General features: G+C 36.8%; 1 protein-coding gene across 1 annotated transcript; it reads left to right on the forward strand.

The window, feature by feature from the left end:
• Positions 1-1722: 1722 nt before the first annotated feature.
• On the forward strand, positions 1723-11652 carry LOC140232875 (dysbindin-like). Its single transcript, XM_072312988.1, has 12 exons — positions 1723-1843; positions 3369-3434; positions 4192-4239; positions 4833-4874; positions 5707-5760; positions 6013-6073; positions 6513-6645; positions 7417-7549; positions 8615-8637; positions 9369-9509; positions 10380-10760; positions 11504-11652. The coding sequence occupies exons 2-12, from the start codon at positions 3379-3381 to the stop codon at positions 11650-11652; spliced, it is 1221 nt and encodes a 406-aa protein (XP_072169089.1). The 5' UTR covers positions 1723-1843; positions 3369-3378.
• Positions 11653-19980: the final 8328 nt, after the last annotated feature.

Here is a 19980-nt window from a genome sequence, read left to right on the forward strand (position 1 = left end):
TTATCTGAACACAGAACTGACTGACAAGAATTTGGCAATGTGCAATATATTAAACATGACGTCAGTTGGCAGGCTTTTATTTCCACAGGTAAACACTGCTGTATCATCATGACAATTTGGTAAACGAAGTAAATTTCAAACTACAATGATATAAATCATATTTTATGTGTAAACATTAAGCATGAATAGGCAACATTGTCGAATATAGAAAAATAAGAGAATTAATACTTATGAAAAATGAAGGATGCAGCTACATTCAGTGCTTATTTGTAGATAATGTGAACAAATTTTGAACACACTGAATGATCAGGTTATTAAGCCAAGAGCATTATCATATATAGGCCCTAAACCTGGACATTTTTTGGTAACAAGCTGATTTTTTTTTTCACGAGGGGTTCAGAAATATGCCTATTTAGAATAACATACTATAAGTCCTCATAAATCCTCCTTTGGAGTTTTCTGCAATCCAGCGTAATGGCCGTCACCACTGTAGCTTTGCACGCAGGTAACCCCAATACACACTTAAAATGTCTAGATCTAAGACAGGAACCGGGCCAATGAATATACTTATTTAGAGATTTTTACCAAAACCAATAAAAATCACGAGCTCTTTCACAAATACAAAATAGCCGCCATTTTTGTCTTTAATTCTCATAACTTTCATAAAAATTATATAGGCAACCCCAATACATACTTTGTATTAATGTCTAAATATATTTTCAGACCCAAGAAATCCAATGAATATGATTATACTTATTCACAGATTTGAAACACACAAGTACCAATAAAAACACTTGAGGATTCCCGAAACTGAAGTATGTCCTCCGAAATGGCTGCCATTTCCCTTTTTTTCTCATAATTTTTTAATCATGAACAAAACTTACCGTGCTTTCAAGAATTCTTCTCGAAATCCAAATGGTGTCCAACAAAATGATCGCCGTTTGCACTACATATTAACACATCTGTTTCCCAACAACAACAACAACTACTACTACTACTACTACTACTACTACTACTGTATGATTAAAAAAAAATGTAGTAATCTAATTAAGGTACCCTGGAATAAACTTTATGGCTCCTTTCGAATCGAATCAAACTATGAATAGTTATTACGACCCGGAGAATGGGAATGTTCATTTGCAAAAGAGTTTTGAATGAGGGAATGATATGAATTACTGACCTTGTCTAGTAAGGTGCTTTTAAAATTAGTAATTATTATGCATGGCAGATCCAGGAATTCCGTAAAGGGGCGCCTTTACAAAATTAAAGGGGGGCGCACCCCCCGCCCCCTTTTTTTTTTGGGGGGGGGGGTTATTTCTTTTGTTTTGAAGGAAAAAAAATAAAGATGGGGCGCGCGTCCGGTGAGCCCCCCTCTGGATCTGCCACTGTTTATGGATGGAAAAATGATACTGAAGTACTATAAAGCAAAAATAATGTGTATCAAATCACGATCGTTCCGCCAGCCCAGTTATGGGGAGCGTATGTACACACCGAGCGCGTGACCATTATCCTGCTGGCGGCGTTGGAGACCAAAACACTGAGATCCAGCAGCCACTTGTGAGCCAGTGGCCGTGGACGGTGGTGGTGGGCGGACCGACGTACCACCACTTGTACACATACAGTCGACGCGACGATAGACTTTACATGGTGGAGAACGCGTTATCGTTCCAGGTTATTTCGTGTTTCTTTCCGACAAATTATTTGATATGATGGCTGCCTCATATTCCACGGATTAGTTTCATAACCTACGAACAACATAATTTATCCGTGATAATCTTCTGGGTCACAGGTTGCTTCCAAGAATCGAATCTGTTGAAGGGCGGTCCCACATATTGCTTTATTCGTAAGTACTTACGACGCGACGGCACGTACAACGTGACGTAGTTTATACACTTGTACAGTGTAGTTGTACTGGTAGATCTACTGGTATTTTTAAATAACAAAGGTGAACAACAAGAGTCTTGAGCAGCACACAACTCTGCAACGTAAACAATATTCCCAGCAAAGTCTTTTTAGCTTGTTGTTGTGTTTCCATAATGAAACATGCTAATGAGTATGGAATTGATGTTGATGAAGCTTAAAAACTAGCTAGATTTACTTAATTGTTAGTGGAAAAGTGAGCAAAGAAAATGGGATTCCATCCCGATGGAATCCCATTTTCTTTGCTCACTTTTCCACTAATAATTTATATTCTTTCTGGTCAGTTTATTCTGTCTTTATTTGTTAGATTTACTTAAGTTACACTTTGATATCCTTGTTGAAATGAGTGAAGCGTGAAGGAAGAAACAGAAGTTGTTTAATGTATAGATCTAGTCACTTTACTTTTAGTAAGCTATTTAGAAAAGTGATGCTTAATACTAATCACAAGCTAATTAGAAAAATAATGCTGTGATATTTATTTGTTAATAAATTAAAGCATAATGAGCATGATGAGTGTGGTCATGAAAGTGGAAAGCATCATTTTGTCCAATGTAGAATATAAAATATACCACACGGTATATAATTTTGTCATTGATATTCTTGAAGGTTCATTGATTGTCACCTATACTGAAGTCTATTTGCTTGTTTATGTTTTTTTTTTTCATTTTCAGTGCAGCTGAGAAATACACTGTGACAGTCAGTGTTTTCCATATAATCAGGTTTAGGGTTTCTTGAGAATTCCGTAATGGAATAAATTTAAGCTTTTTTTTTTTCTTTTCTTTTTTTGCCAGAGCATAACAATGTTGTATTCAAACAAGTTTTGCTGATAAGATGTTACAGGTTCATGTCACAGCTTCATGAAAATGTTAGATATTATCCATTTATGCTTATAATTCATTTAGTGTTGAATGTGGAAAGCCATGTTATCTTGGGTCATGCGTTCTGCATTATTTAAGTATAGACATAATATGTACATAATGTAGATCAAGTGGAGTTTAAATTCAAAACAATAATCATGACACAGCCATAACATACAGTGAAACAACTTCTTCAAGCTCTGCCATATTTTAATGTTGTATTTTAGCTGAATAAACTGCTTATCATAATCATCGATGTCTCATTTCAAGGAAATTTGTGAAAAGGTGGTTTTGTACGATAATGTATGTCAAATTAGTTGCATGCATCTTTCATTTACTTTCCCTTTGCATTTAGTTTTATTCAGTGGAATGGTGTACTACCATTGTCCATTGATTCATCATCCTGTCAAATGATTTATGACGTTGATTAATGAGCACTTCTTGACTAGATGCATATTATGTATTTCATGACAACATCCCAATTTCATTTGAGATATGGTTACTACTAGTAGTGTGTGAACAGAGTTTTTGGAAGAAATGCACCACATTGGTTATGGTGACATTCATCTTTCTGTTTTGTTTTATGTCTAGATGCAGAGCCATGTTTGACCAATTCAAGGAAAAAATTCAGTCAGTCCAGCAGGACCTGAATGCTGGGTGAGGAGTTGAACAATAATGTCAACATGTTGATAATCATTATAACTTGTTATCCTCGTGGCTTTTTACTCTTTTTTTTTTTTTTTTTTGAGGGGGTGTATCTTTAGTGATGTAAATGTGACTATGCAAAAGATTGTAAGAGGATCAATCAAATCTTTGAATGGGATATACCCATGCTTTTAAAGTCCAATTCTGCACTTAGAGAAAATATACTTTTTTGAGTTGAGCTAATCAGATAGTAGAAGTTTTGTAACAGTGACCATTAAAAAAAGTTGATTATGGAATTTAAGAGTTTTACATGTTTTCACCAAAAACACAGATGATGTCATTACTTCACTCTTCTCCTATTGCTGTATATGTAAAAAATAGTATCAAAATCATGTTTGTTGCTCAATGATTTAATAAAAGCAACCTTTTTCTCCTTGAAAGATATCATTGCTTGTTTATTGTAAGATGTCAACAATTCCATGCAAGGGAAACTGTTCGTATTAACTAGGTGTCCATAAAGGAAGTATTTTATTGCTTTACTTGCCTAAATGTGAGTTGTCGTGAACACCAAATGCAGGTCTATGTTACATGTTATTGATTAATGTCAAACTCAACATTTATGTGTGGTGCCCTGTCGTCTATAAATACTTTAGCTGCATTTTGAATAGCCATAGATCCTTCTCTCCTTTGATGGCCATCACTCTTTGATTTTTACAGCCTCTCAAGTTATTTTGTTGAATGTATAACATTCTTTTTTCTTTTACTCCAGGCTGAAGTCACTCAGTGAGAAGGCAAGAGAAGTTGGGAGATCAAAGAAGTAAGTTTAATCACTGGGGGAGATTGCAGTGCAAGATTTAATGTTTCCTTCCAGTGCTGTATGAGTCTGTCCCGCATTTTTCTGCCATCTATTTTTTGTAAGGGTTGAATAATGTGATATAATATAGAGAAACCACAGTGAAAATAGAATGTTAGGGAAAATCTGATTCTACCAACAACTAATATTTAAAAGAATATATGTAAAGATACAGTGAAGGGGAGGAAAAGAAGATTAGATGTACAAAAATATGTATTTTCTGACATGTTTTTGATTGATTGAAATCACAAGAATAATTGATAAATGTAGAAGCATACAGCATATCACAGACATTGTAGGACCAACTTCTCTGTATCCCCCCCCAAAAAAAAAAAAAAAGTGAGTAGAAAACAAAGTATAGATATTGATGTATTCATTCAGTCACGATTGCAATGTTTATGGTAAATGTTGTGTGAAGAATACAGCCATTATGCTGGACAGTGAATTGGGATTTCCACAGTTTATTTCCACCAAAAATGAAAATGTCAATATCATCTAAAAGTGTACAGTACTGGAAATGAAACTGACATTTCTTGATTATTTCCTTCAACCATCAGGTTACCTGGAGAGCTGCATGTGCTGGAAAATAAACAAGGAACGTGAGTGAATTTGTAAATGTGGAATTCACAAATTGAGAGGAAATATGCACATAATTCATTTGAGAATAAACATAGCCTAAGCATCATTTTTGTTAGCTGCACTGGATGCCCTATGAGCCATGGAAAGTTCAGAGCAGTGATAATATGTTACTGATATTACTATTTGATATTTATTTTGACAGGAATAAATCAAATTAATTCATTTTGTGAAGTGTTTGTCTCTCTCTTTTGGGTTTGTTTACAGGGCAAAATTTTACCAGGACAATATTCTGTGGTATAATTATGTACGAGAAAACCGTGATTCTTTCAAGGAACTGAAGAAAAAAAGTAAAATTTCATTATTTGCTTTGATTGTCACAAAGGCAAAAACATGAGTGGTACAGCACAAAGTTAGATGATACCCACTGCAGCAACAAGATTAGACAACAACCATTGAAAAGATGGTGGCACTGTGGAATTCTTACCAAAGTGAACATAAAAACATGATCACTCACCCTAAAAAGCCAGAGCTATACTGTCAATTTGTTCCACCCAATGGAAATTGGCTTCATGGTTCTTTCCTTTTTTACCCATTTGCTTGTATGGTAAAAAGAAGAATTTGCCATCTCACTCGTGTCACAATTACATTTATCCTGTAATTATTTGTATTTATTATTACCAGTAGGTCCATGCATTCTCCTTTCTTTCCAGACATGACAGAGTCGTAGAACATGATGAAGATAAGTTGTGAAAAGGTAAAAGAAAGCCTGACAGTGAATTCATCCCAGGATGTATCAAGTTTAATGTATTTGTGATTATCCGTAAACACTGTGTCTCTTTTCCTTTCATGCAGATTGTCAGCTCTGAAGCCGGAGTATGTCGATGCAGGAGAAGAAATACTCAACAGGTGACTAGAAATTTGTTCTTGATATTTTGGTTTCACAATCAAGTCTCGTGTTAAAGAATGTGTGAAGAATGATCTTTTCTTTATAAGTGTGTCAAGATCCGATTGGAAGCTGTCCGTATTGATATTTACACTAGTCAAAACATAGCCAGTGTCAAATACTATGCTATATCAAAGGTCATTTATTTCATCTTTTATGTTTTTCCCATTTTGAACAAGAAACAAGCATATTGTCATTCATTCCTTTTATTTCAGATTCCAGCAGCTGTGGACTCAGATTCATGTCAACATTGAATACAGTGCAGAGAAAGCAGTGGTAATTTGATTTGATTTGATCTAACAGCTATTGTATCACCATCCACACTTGGATGCATATATACAAATTAATGTATGAATGCAAATCCATGCATGTACAATAACGATGAGGGAAAGAAGGGATACTTTGAGCAAACAGAAGAGATAAACCCTGAGTCAGGTTTGATGTCGGTACTACCCTTTGAAGAAGATGCAGGAAGGAAAAAAGGAGGAGGATATACGTGCATTGAGATTTGTGTCCAACAGCACAATGTGAAATTGGCATTTGGAGTGTATATGCTGCAGTACATGAGCTTAGGGCAGATTGAAAATTTTTTCAAAAATTATGAACTCTTCGTTGCTTGAATGTAGTTTATTTTAATATTTTTGAAGAAGAACTATTTTGTGTCAACAAAGAGTTTCAATGTGTGATGTTGTTCCCCTGTCTCTTGTGACTATAGAAACAAGACAAAGTCATCCAGGACATGGTGGAGCAGCATGAAAAGGATGTTAAGACATTCAAAGAACTCCAAACTCACGTACAAGAGATGCCAGACATGGTATCACAGATCCAGACACTTGCTGTGACATTAGGTGAGTTTGAATGCACCTACCCTCTCCATGATTTCAGACTAAAGGAGCCTGAACATCGAAAGTGAAATGAATGCTACAAGAGGGAAGATCCCAGTACAATGCACTTATTCTTCTGCTGTGTTATCTAGTATAGATAATCATGTGTAATTGATTCTCTTGAAAGGGACTGTATGGATAGTCGATAGAAATATTCTGAAGTCCCCTTCAAGATGCAATCAAAATGTCTCCAACTCTTAGACCATTAATGGCCCAGTGTGTGAAGATATTTCCTCCAAAACTTTTTTTTTTTCATCGAGAGAATGAGAGTGAGAGAGTTTGTTCTTTTTTGATGTGTGTGTTAGTGTATTTATTGAAGCATTCCAGGAGACCAGATTATTATCTGATGGTGGCGCTGTGGCATAGTGGATAAGACTCTTAACTCCCAATCGGAGGATCCGAGTTCTATTCCCACCCAGTGCTTACATCCTTGGACAAGATGTTTTTACCCACCATGTCCCTCTCGACCCAGGTGTATAAATGAGTACCTGGCAGTGCTAGGGTAATAGTAATGGCAGGGCCCTCTGGTAGAGCAGTGGCAACACTGAAGAGGCTGCTCTGGATAGAGAAGACCTTATGATGATAATGGTGATGATGATAATGATGGTGATGATGATGATGATTATTATTATTATTACCTGCAATGATACCTTATACAGGAAATTACATATTTCTCAATTTTCAGCAAAATTATCCTTTCTTCTCTTTTCTTTTAAATGCCTGTGATCCCTGAAGGCAAGTTGGAGGCCCATTTTGAGGAGATTGAGACAATGCTCGAAGGACTTGAAGACACATGTGAGGAGGAAGAGCTACTCAACAACAAGAAAATTCAAATCGCAGAGTTTGTCAGATACAAGGACCAAAAAGCGTGAGTACAGATGTTGTTTTTTTTACAGCAGAAATCGTGTTTTACTGTAATTTGATCCATTTTAAAGGGACTGTACAGTACTGGTTGAGGTGGGGTTTCATGTTTTGAACATTCTTAAGTGAGATACTGAGAAACCTCTTATGAAATATGAAAAAGCATGTAATTTTAAGAAGGATTCAATGTTTATTTGATCCCAAAAAGTGATAATAATAAAAGGCGACAGGCCACGCCTTTTATTAGGATCTCTTTGTTTCACCTTGTTTTGGATATCTCAGCCATTTCAAAACCGATTTTCATCAAACAAACTTTTGATACCCCTTAGAATTGTATGCTCTTTGACATCTCATAGAGTGGTTTCTGAATACCTCGCAAAACGTTAAAAGCTAAATCCTCACCTCAACCAGAACTGTACACACCCTTTAAAGTTTCATTTCCATTAACATGATAAATATTGTGTCCCTATTGGCTTGTTTTGTTGTGTCTTACTAGTGCTTGTTTTTGTTTTTCATTTGAAAGCTATCATAGTGCAACTGTGTTTTTGAAATTCGATACATGAGCATACAACGTATTACCATTAAGTCAACCTTACCTAAGTCAAATCAATTTGGACTGAAGGAAGAACTTCGCCCTAGAGAAAATTTGACTTATGAGGGATCAAAATCAATAGAATATGAAGAGAATAGGACTTGAAAAGACCTTTGACGCAGGCAATTATTCGACTAATGCGAGGTTGACTTGAATAAGCAAGGTTGACTGTATTGACATATTGTTCCAACTATCACAAATATGTCTCCATGTGATGTTCTTTTTCGTGTCTATCTCAGTACAATAGCATGATCAAAGTTTCCAGCTCTGTTATTGCTGAATCACTCTTAAAAATCAGCTGATTTCTAAAATGCCAACAGATCATGTTCTATGTATACAATCATAAGTTCGAATAATGTAGTTTTTTTGTTGTTTTTTTGTTCTTGAAGCTGTTGATATGCCTGAGAACATAAACTGTGCTTGCAGTTCAAAAGGAATGTTTTTTCACTGATCATTTTTATTCCATTTCATGATGTACAGGAAAGAGAGAGAACTTAGAAGAGGTAAGTTTATTTTCAAAGCTCTACCTTTTTTAGTGAGCAGTATGGCAATAGACACTACACAAATCCCCTCTTAATTTTGAGCGCTATCAAATTTACCCAAGTAGACTTTGCTTTATTTGTTTGCTTGCTTGCTTTTTGGGGGATGGGAGGGATATTTGTTACAAATTATCATTAAACGTTGTGCACATTTGAATCAAGGTTGGTATGAGTGATACATTGCATTTTCTATCAATGACCATTTTTAGAGTATCCTATGTTCTAAGCGTACAGTGAACCTAGATTTAATACCCCCATTCCGCAGAGATTTTTCTCAGTGGTCACTCATAGGAAGCAAAGTTTGTTGCTTCTGGCCACCCACTGAAGTGTATTGGATCACAGTCTGATGAATCCAACTTGGTTGGTCGACTATCGGGCGAGTGTTAGACACGAAGCATGTGATCCTCATCAGACGATCTTGCCTCATTGGATCACCGCCCGACATGTCTAACACTGACCTGATAGTCAACCAACACAAGTTGGATTCATTGGACTGTGATCCAATATGCTTCTATTTGTGCCCAGAAGCGATAAACTTTGCTTCTGGTGAGTGACTGATGAGATAAAATCTCTGTGGAATGGGGGTATTAGTACAGCATATATGATGATGCAGTTGTGAGAAGACTCCAGTGAGTGGCTGATTATTTGTCGCATACCAGTTGGCATTAATCATCCATTTACCCTCTCTGCCCCAGAGCGCTTGATGGATGAGTACAACCAGAAGTTCCGGCGGCTGGAAGAGAAGGAAGATGCCAAGAAGAAGGAGAGACAGAAGGCCTTCCAGGACGTCTTTGCAGCTGACATGGCACACTACCGCACTCATGGCAAAATGTCGAGTAAGGGTCCAATATTCTTACTTTGGTTTTGTTTGTTTCATTTTCCATCTGAGAAGATGGCTGGATAGCCTATATTCAGCTGCAATACTGTATAAGTGGAAATGTTCACACAAGTAGTTTTTCATGCTGGCCAGGTAATGTGAATTTCATGTGTTTTTATTTCCATGGAATCGAGGTGGTAGCTATTGGAACGTATGGCAAGCAAAAATATTTGCTTGCTTTTATTTTTGCGCTAGTTTCTGGTTGCATGAAAAGTGCAAAAATTTCCACACCACGAAAAATTTCCACTTGTACACTAGCTGGTTTTTCATGGGGTCCCATTGGAAGTGAGACAGGACCACTTCTCCAGGATAAACACCCTAATCTTTGTTATGAATTAATGAAGCAGGATCTTTTAAGTGCTCCAGGATAAACACCCTAATCTTTGTTATGAATTAATGAAGCAGGATCTTTTAAGTGCATGAGTTGTGACTCTTGCACACATGGGACCTCCATTTTATGTTTTATCTGAAGGACAGAGTGTTTTGCCTCTTATTAGAGAGGACAGTATGATTACATACAACATTGCATAATGAGACTCGGGAATCAAACTGGGGTCCTTTTGATCTGGAGGCAGACGCACTACCGACTAAACCAACTCACAGACCTGTCGTGAGCTTTTCACAAACATTACCAAAGTTAAGTGATCCACTGCATTCCTGCAACAGATCTGTACCAAAAAAAAATTGCTTTAAGAAAACTTTCAGGAAAAGAATTTTGACAAACTTGCATTTCATTGGGAATTCTGCATGTGTATGTCCATTCAGATGATCTTACATTCCATGTTCTTACATACAATTTAATCTTTTCCTGTTTCTGTGGTTGATGCAGAACTGGTGACTCAATCATCAAAAGACCTCGAGAGCACGCTGGATGACTTTGAGCTGACAGTGAACGCAGATGACCAACAGGCACTGGATGACTTCTTGGGACCAGACGACAGCAGCATGGTTGTCATGACAACCAAGAAAGAGGCAAAGAAGGAGGAGGAGGAAGAGGAAGAGGTGGTGGAAGAAACCGAAGAGACAGAGGAAACGGAGGAGGAGGAGAGAGTTGACGTCACAAAATTTCCCCCAGTGACTGAAACTGAGGCACACAGAGACAATGATCCTTCAGCATCAAGGAAAGATGAAATCAGTACAGAGAAACATCCATCAGACTCAGCCGAGGGAGAGACGTTTGTCGAGAAGAAAGAAGACAGTGCAGCAGACGGTGAGCATCAGTGAGCGATTAAATCACTAATGCGACCTGGCATTACAGAATCAACCAACAACAACAGAACAATTTGCCAGATAAGATTTGCAAGTTAGGGTCAAATTCTTGGAGAGGAGAGCCTCAGCTCCAAGATGTATAAAAAAAAAAAATGGGATAATGTCAAACGTGGAGAAGTGCTACTCTTCAGTAACCTGTTTTTTGTGTGGGAGAAAATAGAGCTTTATAATCCAATAGCAGTCATTGAAATGGGGTTTAATTTGGCACACTAAAATTGAGAAAAACCAATCTGAGAAGGAAAATAAAAAGTGGTTTACAAAACGTTCATAACACTATTTATGACAATTTTATGTCTCAATTTGAAATGTTCATAGATGGGAGGCAACAAAAGTCATTCAAAACTAAACTCGGCCAAGTTTATATGGCTCTTTGTTGTCATTGCTTTCCTCGGAATTACATGAATTCTGGCAAAAAATATCAAGTGACCAACATGGAATATATTTATACATTGCATATAGAGAATTGCCCATATCAGAAAGTTACAGGTACCTTAATGGTGAACAGCCAGTTTCAGGCAAATGAATGTCAAAATGTGCTAAAATGCGAGGTTAAGCAAGATAGATTTTGCTCCAGTGTTGAAGGCATGTCTCATTTTAAATTGTGCACACCTCTAGTAATTCAAATTTACACCGTCACAAACATGGTATTTCTTACATATCAAATGTATTGCGTTTTGGTTCTAGGAACCAAATCCCGAGAGGGAGACTCTGCGAGCCAACACGTGGAAGCAGGGGCAGAGGATGGAACAGATGGTGTTGTTGATGAGGAGGAGGAGGACGATGAGGATGATGATTTTGGAACTCCAGATGAAGACGGAGGGAAAGAAGAGTGAAGGGAGCCATGAACATTCTGGTTGGACCTCCATTGTAACTGCCTTGAAACAGAAGCATAGCGAGATATATGCTCTTTGTGGATGTTCCAAATAATTGTAGTAACAATCACAACCAACTCATGTCAAACTTGATAGCCATGAAGATTTTTTTTTTACAGAATTTATCCGCATTTGTCTGTGGAGGGTACTGTAAAACATGATATATTTGCGGCATGAAATTTTCGCGAATTGGAGCGGACTGCCTTTTTCGTGGCATGAAATCTTTGTGAATTGCCACTGGCGTTCAATGCATGTAGTGTCGACAAGAAATTTCAAAACTGTAAGAAACTGTAAAACAAGGAACGTTCGCGTGCATTTTAATTTTCGCGAATCTTGGTGCTCGTGAAATTCACAAAATTAAAATGCGCGCGAACATTCCTTGTTTTACTGTATGTTTTGTCCGGTCCAGAAGTAGAGATTTAACAATTTTTGTAATATAGAGTCAATTGAATCCAGGTCATAGAAGAAAGATTAAAAACAAAAGGCAAGGACGAGTACAGTGTGTAGAAGGAAACAGTATTACCCAGAAAGAAAGACTTTGTGTTCTCAGAAATTTTTACATTCCATGTTGTGATATGAATCTCCTCAAGTTACAGATGGCCCAATTACCTAATAGCCTTAATTTTTCTATTTATGAAATGCCGCATATGTCAAATGTCATTTAGTGGTATCACAGGCACAACACATGACTGTGATAGATTCATTTTTTTTTTTCTGCATGCATATGGAAGACAAACGAAAATGAATAGAGGGAAATTGTTAATTTTGTGTAGATTAAGATATTCATGCAATTGGCAATGTCCTATGGATACAAACTGTACAAGGTCTGCTGTACTTGTTACCCTCAGGTTATCATGCAGTAACACATTTTTTTTTTTTTTTTTTTTTTTTTTTTTTTTAATAGGCACATGATTTCAAAACAATTTTGCCAGTACACCCAAACCCTTTTATACTTGAAGTATGTTAAAGTAAACAAGCAGAAGTGAATTTTGTGATTTCAAAATGAAGACCTGCATATTTTTCAAAAAGCATGCGGTTTTGATTTTACACAGGGCACAACCGTTATCATGAACACAATTAAGTGAATCGAGACTCTTACAACAAAGTAAAAATTCAGGTCCCAAAATTGTTACCCATTCAATCCTTGTGTACTTTATTATTCGGCTTTCATGAAATTTCAAATAATGAAAACTACTGATTCCAAAGACTTTGTTAAAACGGGAGTTGCCCGTATCACTTAATTGTGCAATAATGTACAGTACAAGCACAGTACAAATATTTTTATTATGTTTTCATGAATCAAGACAACTGAAGTATAGCATTGAAGTGCAAACATATAAATCTATTTCTTAGCTGAAAGTTAAGGCATGCGCTGTACGAGAGGACTAATGGCATTCACCACAGAGCGGAATTTATAAAATATGAATGTGTTGTGTGAATGACAGCATCTACTGTATAAGTGGTTATTTTCGCGAGGGTTTAATTTTCGCAAATTTCGCGAATCACAGTTGGATTGCGAATTTAACAACACTCGAAAATGTCGCCATACACTAGAGTAACAATGCATGCAAGTGTCAATTCGCGAAATCAACATCTCGCGAAAATGTCTGTCACCTTCTAATTCGCGAAAATATCTGTACGCGAAAATAACAGCTTATACAGTACTTGTAACTTAACATGCCATTTTGCTTGGTCATGTGACACAAAGCTGGGTTATTGTTGGATTTTCTCTTCGTCCAACTGAGTCTGGTCCAGAGCTGCCATCTGATTGGTTCATTTTTTATCATATTTAGTACGACTTTTCTTCATAAAAAAATGAGATGATACATCATTGAAATTGAAACATTTTTTTTTCTTCTGAAATTTGATTTAACAGGCTAAGTATGTGATTATTCCCATTTGTAATCACAATATGATCGATTCCTTCACACTAGAGTAACAATGCATGCAAGTGTCAATTCGCGAAATCAACATCTCACGAAAATGTCTGTCACCTTCTAATTCAGACGACTGTTTACCAGTTTTTCGATTATCTTACTAATTATTGGAAGGACCGAGATAGGCCGATAGTTTGAAGGCGCATCTTTAGCTCCCTTTTTATAAACAGGTAGTACCTTAGCAATCTTAAGCGCATCAGGAAATACGCCAGATGATATTGATAAATTTATGATATATGCTAAAGGATATGATATTATAATCTATATCATTGAAAGGACTGGCCTCGACTTGCGTGCACGCTATTGCCAGTTCTTTTTTGCCAAACTATAACTATTAATTGTTGCGACTTTGTTGACAATGTTTGTTTGTTTGTTTGGTAAATAAATCTCATTTCATTTCATTTCATTTCATCATTTTTCATTTCATTTTATTATTATTATTATTATTATTATTTTTTTTTTTTTGGGGGGGGGGGGGCTATGCATCAGTGTTGTTTTTTTTGGGGGGGGTGGGGGAGGGGAAGTGATCTCTACAGGTTGGCAGCTCTGTATTAATGTATGTTGCATGGAACACAGAAGACAAGATACTGTACGAGCTTATAAATTTACATTTCAAGATATACAATATATTTGCTAATTGCAACTTGTCAGAAATTTTTTGCATGTTGCTAATTTCACAGTTGCTTGAGTCTGTTAATCATTACTTTACCTTCCACAAAATAAAAATAAGAGTGAATAGCAGGGGACAATACTAGTACTGATTTCTTTACCTGTGATTCCTCACACATCACATGTACTGTGTTCTGCATTGGAATCACTGAACTGTAGGAGCATATTTTACTACCCCACATAAAGCTATGACCCACACAACATGCCTAGACCTACAGTAGTTACTACATGTAGTTGCATGTGATCCAAGCGTCGGCATGGCTTGGTGTTGTGTGTGGGTTTCTTTTTTAAGAAAATAAATTTTTGCGTGTTGTTCAAAGGCGATTTACCAAACTCACTAAAATATAACCGTGGTGAAAATTTCATCTCTTGCAGTACATGGTTCATATGTTGAAAGTAGTCCTTGTTCTCTCCTTTAGTGAGACTTGTTCATCGCCAATTTGTCTCTCACAATCATTGTCTTCCATTTCTTCTTGTGTCTAATAAAAATTATCATAAGGACTTGGATGATCCATGTACCTGTAGTTGAGTGATGGTCTATTAATCAATAATTGTTCATGGTTCCCTGATAGGATGTTACTGCATGGTTGACATGTACAACTGACATCATCTCGGTACCATGCCCCATGTAGTGGACGGGGAAAGGTGTTATAGGATTAAGGGAGAATTCTGGACCAGAAGTAACTTTATGAACAAAAAAAGACAAACAATTTACAAGCACGGCAATGAAAATTGTTGCCAACTCAGATTGAATATCAAATACAGTCAACCTTGAGCTTGCTTAAGTCGAATAATCGCGTAAGTCAAAGGTCTTTTTAAGTCTTCTTCTCTTTATATTATACATCGTATTGAATTTAATCCTTCATAAGTTGAACTTTCTCTAATGTTGAGGCTGTTTCTGCAGTTCAAATAGATTTGACTTGTACACTTGTATAGGCGAGGTTGACTGTACATTAGGTCCTAATTGATATGAATGTGCAAATGAGTGAACTTCACACTTTCATATCTTCCCTAATTCCTACGGATTTTTTAAATAAAATTTTCACTGTTGTGTTCATAAAATCGTACTCTCTTTTCAGTCTAGTTTTTAACTGGTCCAGACAACTAGAGAAATAATCTTGCCAAATGTTGTTTCCTTCATCATATGATGAGGACATTGAAGCATGGATGTCAAGTGCTGATAAAGCAAGAATTAACTAGTTCTTTGAGATCAATGTTTATACAATTAAGTCTCGGGCACAACATAAAAAAGACAGAAAAGAAAGAAAAAACATGTCACTAATGTCCTCTCCTAGTACTGCATGTATGTATGTATTCCAGATTCTTTTTTGTTTTTAACAAAAAAGAATCTGGAATACATACATACATATTGAATGGCCTAACAATTATATATACATCCATTCAATATTAATTTTGTTGGGATTATCAAAGTACTAGTACAATGTACTTTCTGCACATATGATATGGGAAAGGGATTGCCAGCACAAAAATGTAGCCTGCTTGTTTTGTAACACAGCATGTACATATCCTGTGGAGAACCATGGAGTAAGGCTGTAGCTTGGGACGGGATAGAAATCTGATCCTGATAAAGATTCAAAACACAGTCTTCAAGACTGGACTCTGGTATATGTACACTTGTATTACCATTGGTAAGAATGATTTGTGAGTTCTCTTTAGTATCAAAGTTGCTGTCCTAACAGAGTATGTTTTTGTAAAAAGAAGTGGAAATCATGCAGCTGTATTATGATCAAATTCACACATTGAATGAATTTGACCACATTGGTGTCCAAATCTACTCTGTTTATCCCTCAATTTACTCTTCTACGTCATAATACTGTAAGGTACAAAGAATATATGTATGTGCTGGTGAGCCCAGAATAATTGGTCTGGGGAGATACATCTCAGGTAAATGTAACACAATGTGATTATTGTGGTGTCCAATTCTATACAAAGATTGAAGGAAAATACACCATTGAAGTTCAAGCTCAGTGTGATGTGATGTTATTCATTTATCTTCGCCCATTTGGCTTTCTGATCAGTCCATCTTTCCCTCTCTCTCCCTTGTATCTTATATAAGAATGTGAAACCATGTATTTGGTGTTATGTCTAGTCCAGGGGGGGCATTTCATGAAGGAACTTGTCGGATAAAATGTCCGACAAGTCAATTATATCCGACAAGTTCAGAGAGATCAGCCAATCAGACTAAAGAATTTCTCAAAACTTGTCGGATATAATTGACTTGTCAGATATTTTATCCGACAAGTTCCTTCATGAAATGCCCCCCAGGTATGTGACAAAAGGTTCATTCACACATGAGTGGAATGGCTTTTGGATTACATTGCAGAATTTGATTTTATTGCCACCGTTCACACACAGCAGATATTTTGTTGAGCTGGGAGCAAAGAATTTTAAATTCCCATACTGTGCATTCCCTAACAATGGCTGGAATGTGACCCCAGGCACCCTAGCATATGAACGTAGCGTAGAAATTTGCATCATGAGATATTTTTTTTTTTTTTTTTTTGCATGCCATTTACATGCATTGTATGAGGGAAAATATCCGGAGGGTTTTTTTTTTGTTTGTTTTTTTTTAAATAAAAAATCAAAATGGAATGCTTTATGCATTACATTTCCAACTGCAATAGTAATTTGTGTGTGTGTGTGTGTGTGTGTGTGTGTGTGTGTGGGTCCACACACAAGAATACTGTACCAGGTAAAAGTCTTCACATATCGAACATTGCTGTAAGCATTTTTTTGAAAACTGTTAGTTTTGAGTGTGTTAATGGGCCTACACACTGAACACAGAAGAGAGCCAATGATGGAGACACAAACCAGAACTATTTGTTTATCTATAAACAGAGTGTTTATTTGCTAATGCTCATCCACAAAGATGGAAAGACTTAGTGTATAGTTGAGACACAGAGAGTAAACCTCACATAAGTTGACATGCATGGGACCAGGGAAAATTTGTCGACTTGTGTGAATGTTAACATACAAATATTAATTGCTACCCTGCTACACACAGCCATAAGTTTCTACGTGCAATATATATATACACTGTATATCCACTTCATGGTATAATCCTATCTCTGTAAAAACCTGACCGGACATAATTGACGCTATGAATACCAAACGACGCTTTGTCAGATATTAATCTCCTACAAAAAACAAACTTTAATAACAGGATATGACACAAATCATGGGCACTTGACTGTAGAGTACACCATGATTTCTACACGCAGAAAAATGTGACACTTGTTACTTCAAAAGGCTGCTTTGAGAGCAGAATCCATTATTGTCCTAGTTCACCTGCAATACAGCTTGTACCAACAGTTTGGATCATTATGAATTTTAACCAGGATGTGGACAATTACATGTATGATGCAGAAGTTAACAAGATAACAAATGAAAATAAAAATTAAGGAATCTTTCATTGCATTGATTTACTCAAGTTGTTGACTTACGTGATGTTGACTTATGTGAGGTTTGCCGTCTAGTGTCAGTTGATTCAGAGAAACTCGGAAATACAGTAAATATTACAACTTACTGGGCAATCACATCGGATCAATTTACTCGTACACTGTACCATCATTTAAAGAATGCAGTGTCCACACTGAGGCAATATTACAAGGCAGAGGCACAGGCCTCGGCTGATTGACTTCAAATACATAATCATATTTTCATCATAATAAAACAGTGTACATACCTATATATTTCATGGTACATTGGTAAACAGTGACACCTCTAGCAGCAGAGTTCCACATAGCACTGATTGCGGTCACTCTCACCACAACTAATACAAACTCATTTGTAATGCTCTTGGTCACTTCCCTTGGCCACCTGATCCATCACAAGGTCAGTCTTGGGAAGATAACAGTCACACTCACTGTAACTAATAGGCTCTACAGACTCGTTTGCATTGCTCTCGGTCACTAACCTTGACCGTTGCTTCGTGTACATTGTACCTTGTACCTCACAAGGACGGTCTTGGGACAATCATAGTCACTCTCGCTGCTACTACACTGTAATACAGACTTGGTCATATTGCTCCCAGTCACTAACCTTGACCATCACTACATTACAAGGTTAGTCTTGGGATGACTGTAGTCATTCCTACTGCAACTGATACAGACTCACTTGTGTTGCTCTCTTCCAAAAACTTAACCTGTCCTACCCTCAATACCTGATCAATCTTGCATCAAGGACGGACCATAATCATCCCGTTGAGGATGAATCCCGAGTATACTCGGGCAGGAGTCTATTGGAAATGCGTGTTGTAGCAAAATAAGCCCGTCCTCAACAGGTTAAAGTAGACAGGGGTGCATGTGCTTTATTGCTAGCGGTTTTCTTGCAGGTTGAGTCTCCCATGAGCAAAATATTAGGATGCCTCAGACAACATACATGATCAGAACAATTGACACCTGCGCAAAATGCAGCTGATAGATATGGATAAAATTTGGGCTAGATTTTCATGTTATTTATATCTCCCATGATGCAAGTCACATCTTGATGTGTCAAACATGTAATGAAAACTGGGCTAAGTAATGAGAATGAAAGACATCGTTACACATTTTCGAGGTTTTGAGAGTATGAGTATTTGCAGAAAAAAAAAAATCTGAGAAAAATCTGAAACCTACGGGAAAAAAAAAAGTCTGAAGTGCATTAAACTAAACATTTTAATGCATTTGAATTGCCAAAAATCTAAAAAGCGGGTTTAGGGCAGAGTACCGGTAAAAAAAAAAAAAAATCTGAATCAGATACAACACTGAACTCTTCTCACATCCCTGCATTCTGTTGGGTCAATCTAAGAAATTGTTATACAGTGGACTCCCATTATAACGAAGTCCTTGGGACCGACAGTATTCTGTCATTATATCGAAATTTCATTATAACTGAAGAAACAAACAATACAAAAAACACAGAGAGGATAATGTTGCAGCCTGAATTTTTACTTGGTTGTAACCGGAATTCCGATATAACCGTGTTCGTTATAACGGGATTACACTGTACAGTGTACTTTGCTGACGGAGCTGTACAATGATGTTACAATGTATGATAAGTCTGCGGCATACAAAAATTTGGATAATCATGTTGTCAATCTCACTAAATCAGTGAACAAATATTGCCATGCTTATCACTTCATGGTTTCAAACCATAAACCACACTCCATATTTCCAGCCAGTAATGTTACAATAATAGCCGTGGTCACTACGCAAAACCATATGTATCGTTTTACTTCCTGATAACTTCCAGAAGTTTGAGCACATGATCACTCTACAGACACAACTATAAACATGTAGTTAACAAGTGATGTGAAACTGCAGTGGTCCTGTAATTTTGAATATGTATAAAAATTCAAACACGCAACAATGCGCCAAAGAATGTGCAATGTGCGTAAACTTGAAATGGATCCAATCACATGGCAAACTTCTCTCAGTTTCAGCCCTGCTCGGTCACACTGTGAAAAACTCCACATGGTTTTGCGTAGTGTGACGGCAACTACACTCAGGTGTGCCCTTTCTTATTTCTTAAATGAAAGCATTTAGATCCGATTTTCAACACTAATATTTGCACAGCGTCTTATCTACACAATATCAGAAACTCTCATAGCATGTTGCAACCATGCAGCTCAGATCTTTTTAAAGTAGGAAGCATCAAACAGGAAACAATGTTAAAAAGAACT

This window comes from Diadema setosum, chromosome 9, assembly GCF_964275005.1.
Source record: "Diadema setosum chromosome 9, eeDiaSeto1, whole genome shotgun sequence".
NCBI lineage: Eukaryota > Metazoa > Echinodermata > Echinoidea > Diadematoida > Diadematidae > Diadema > Diadema setosum.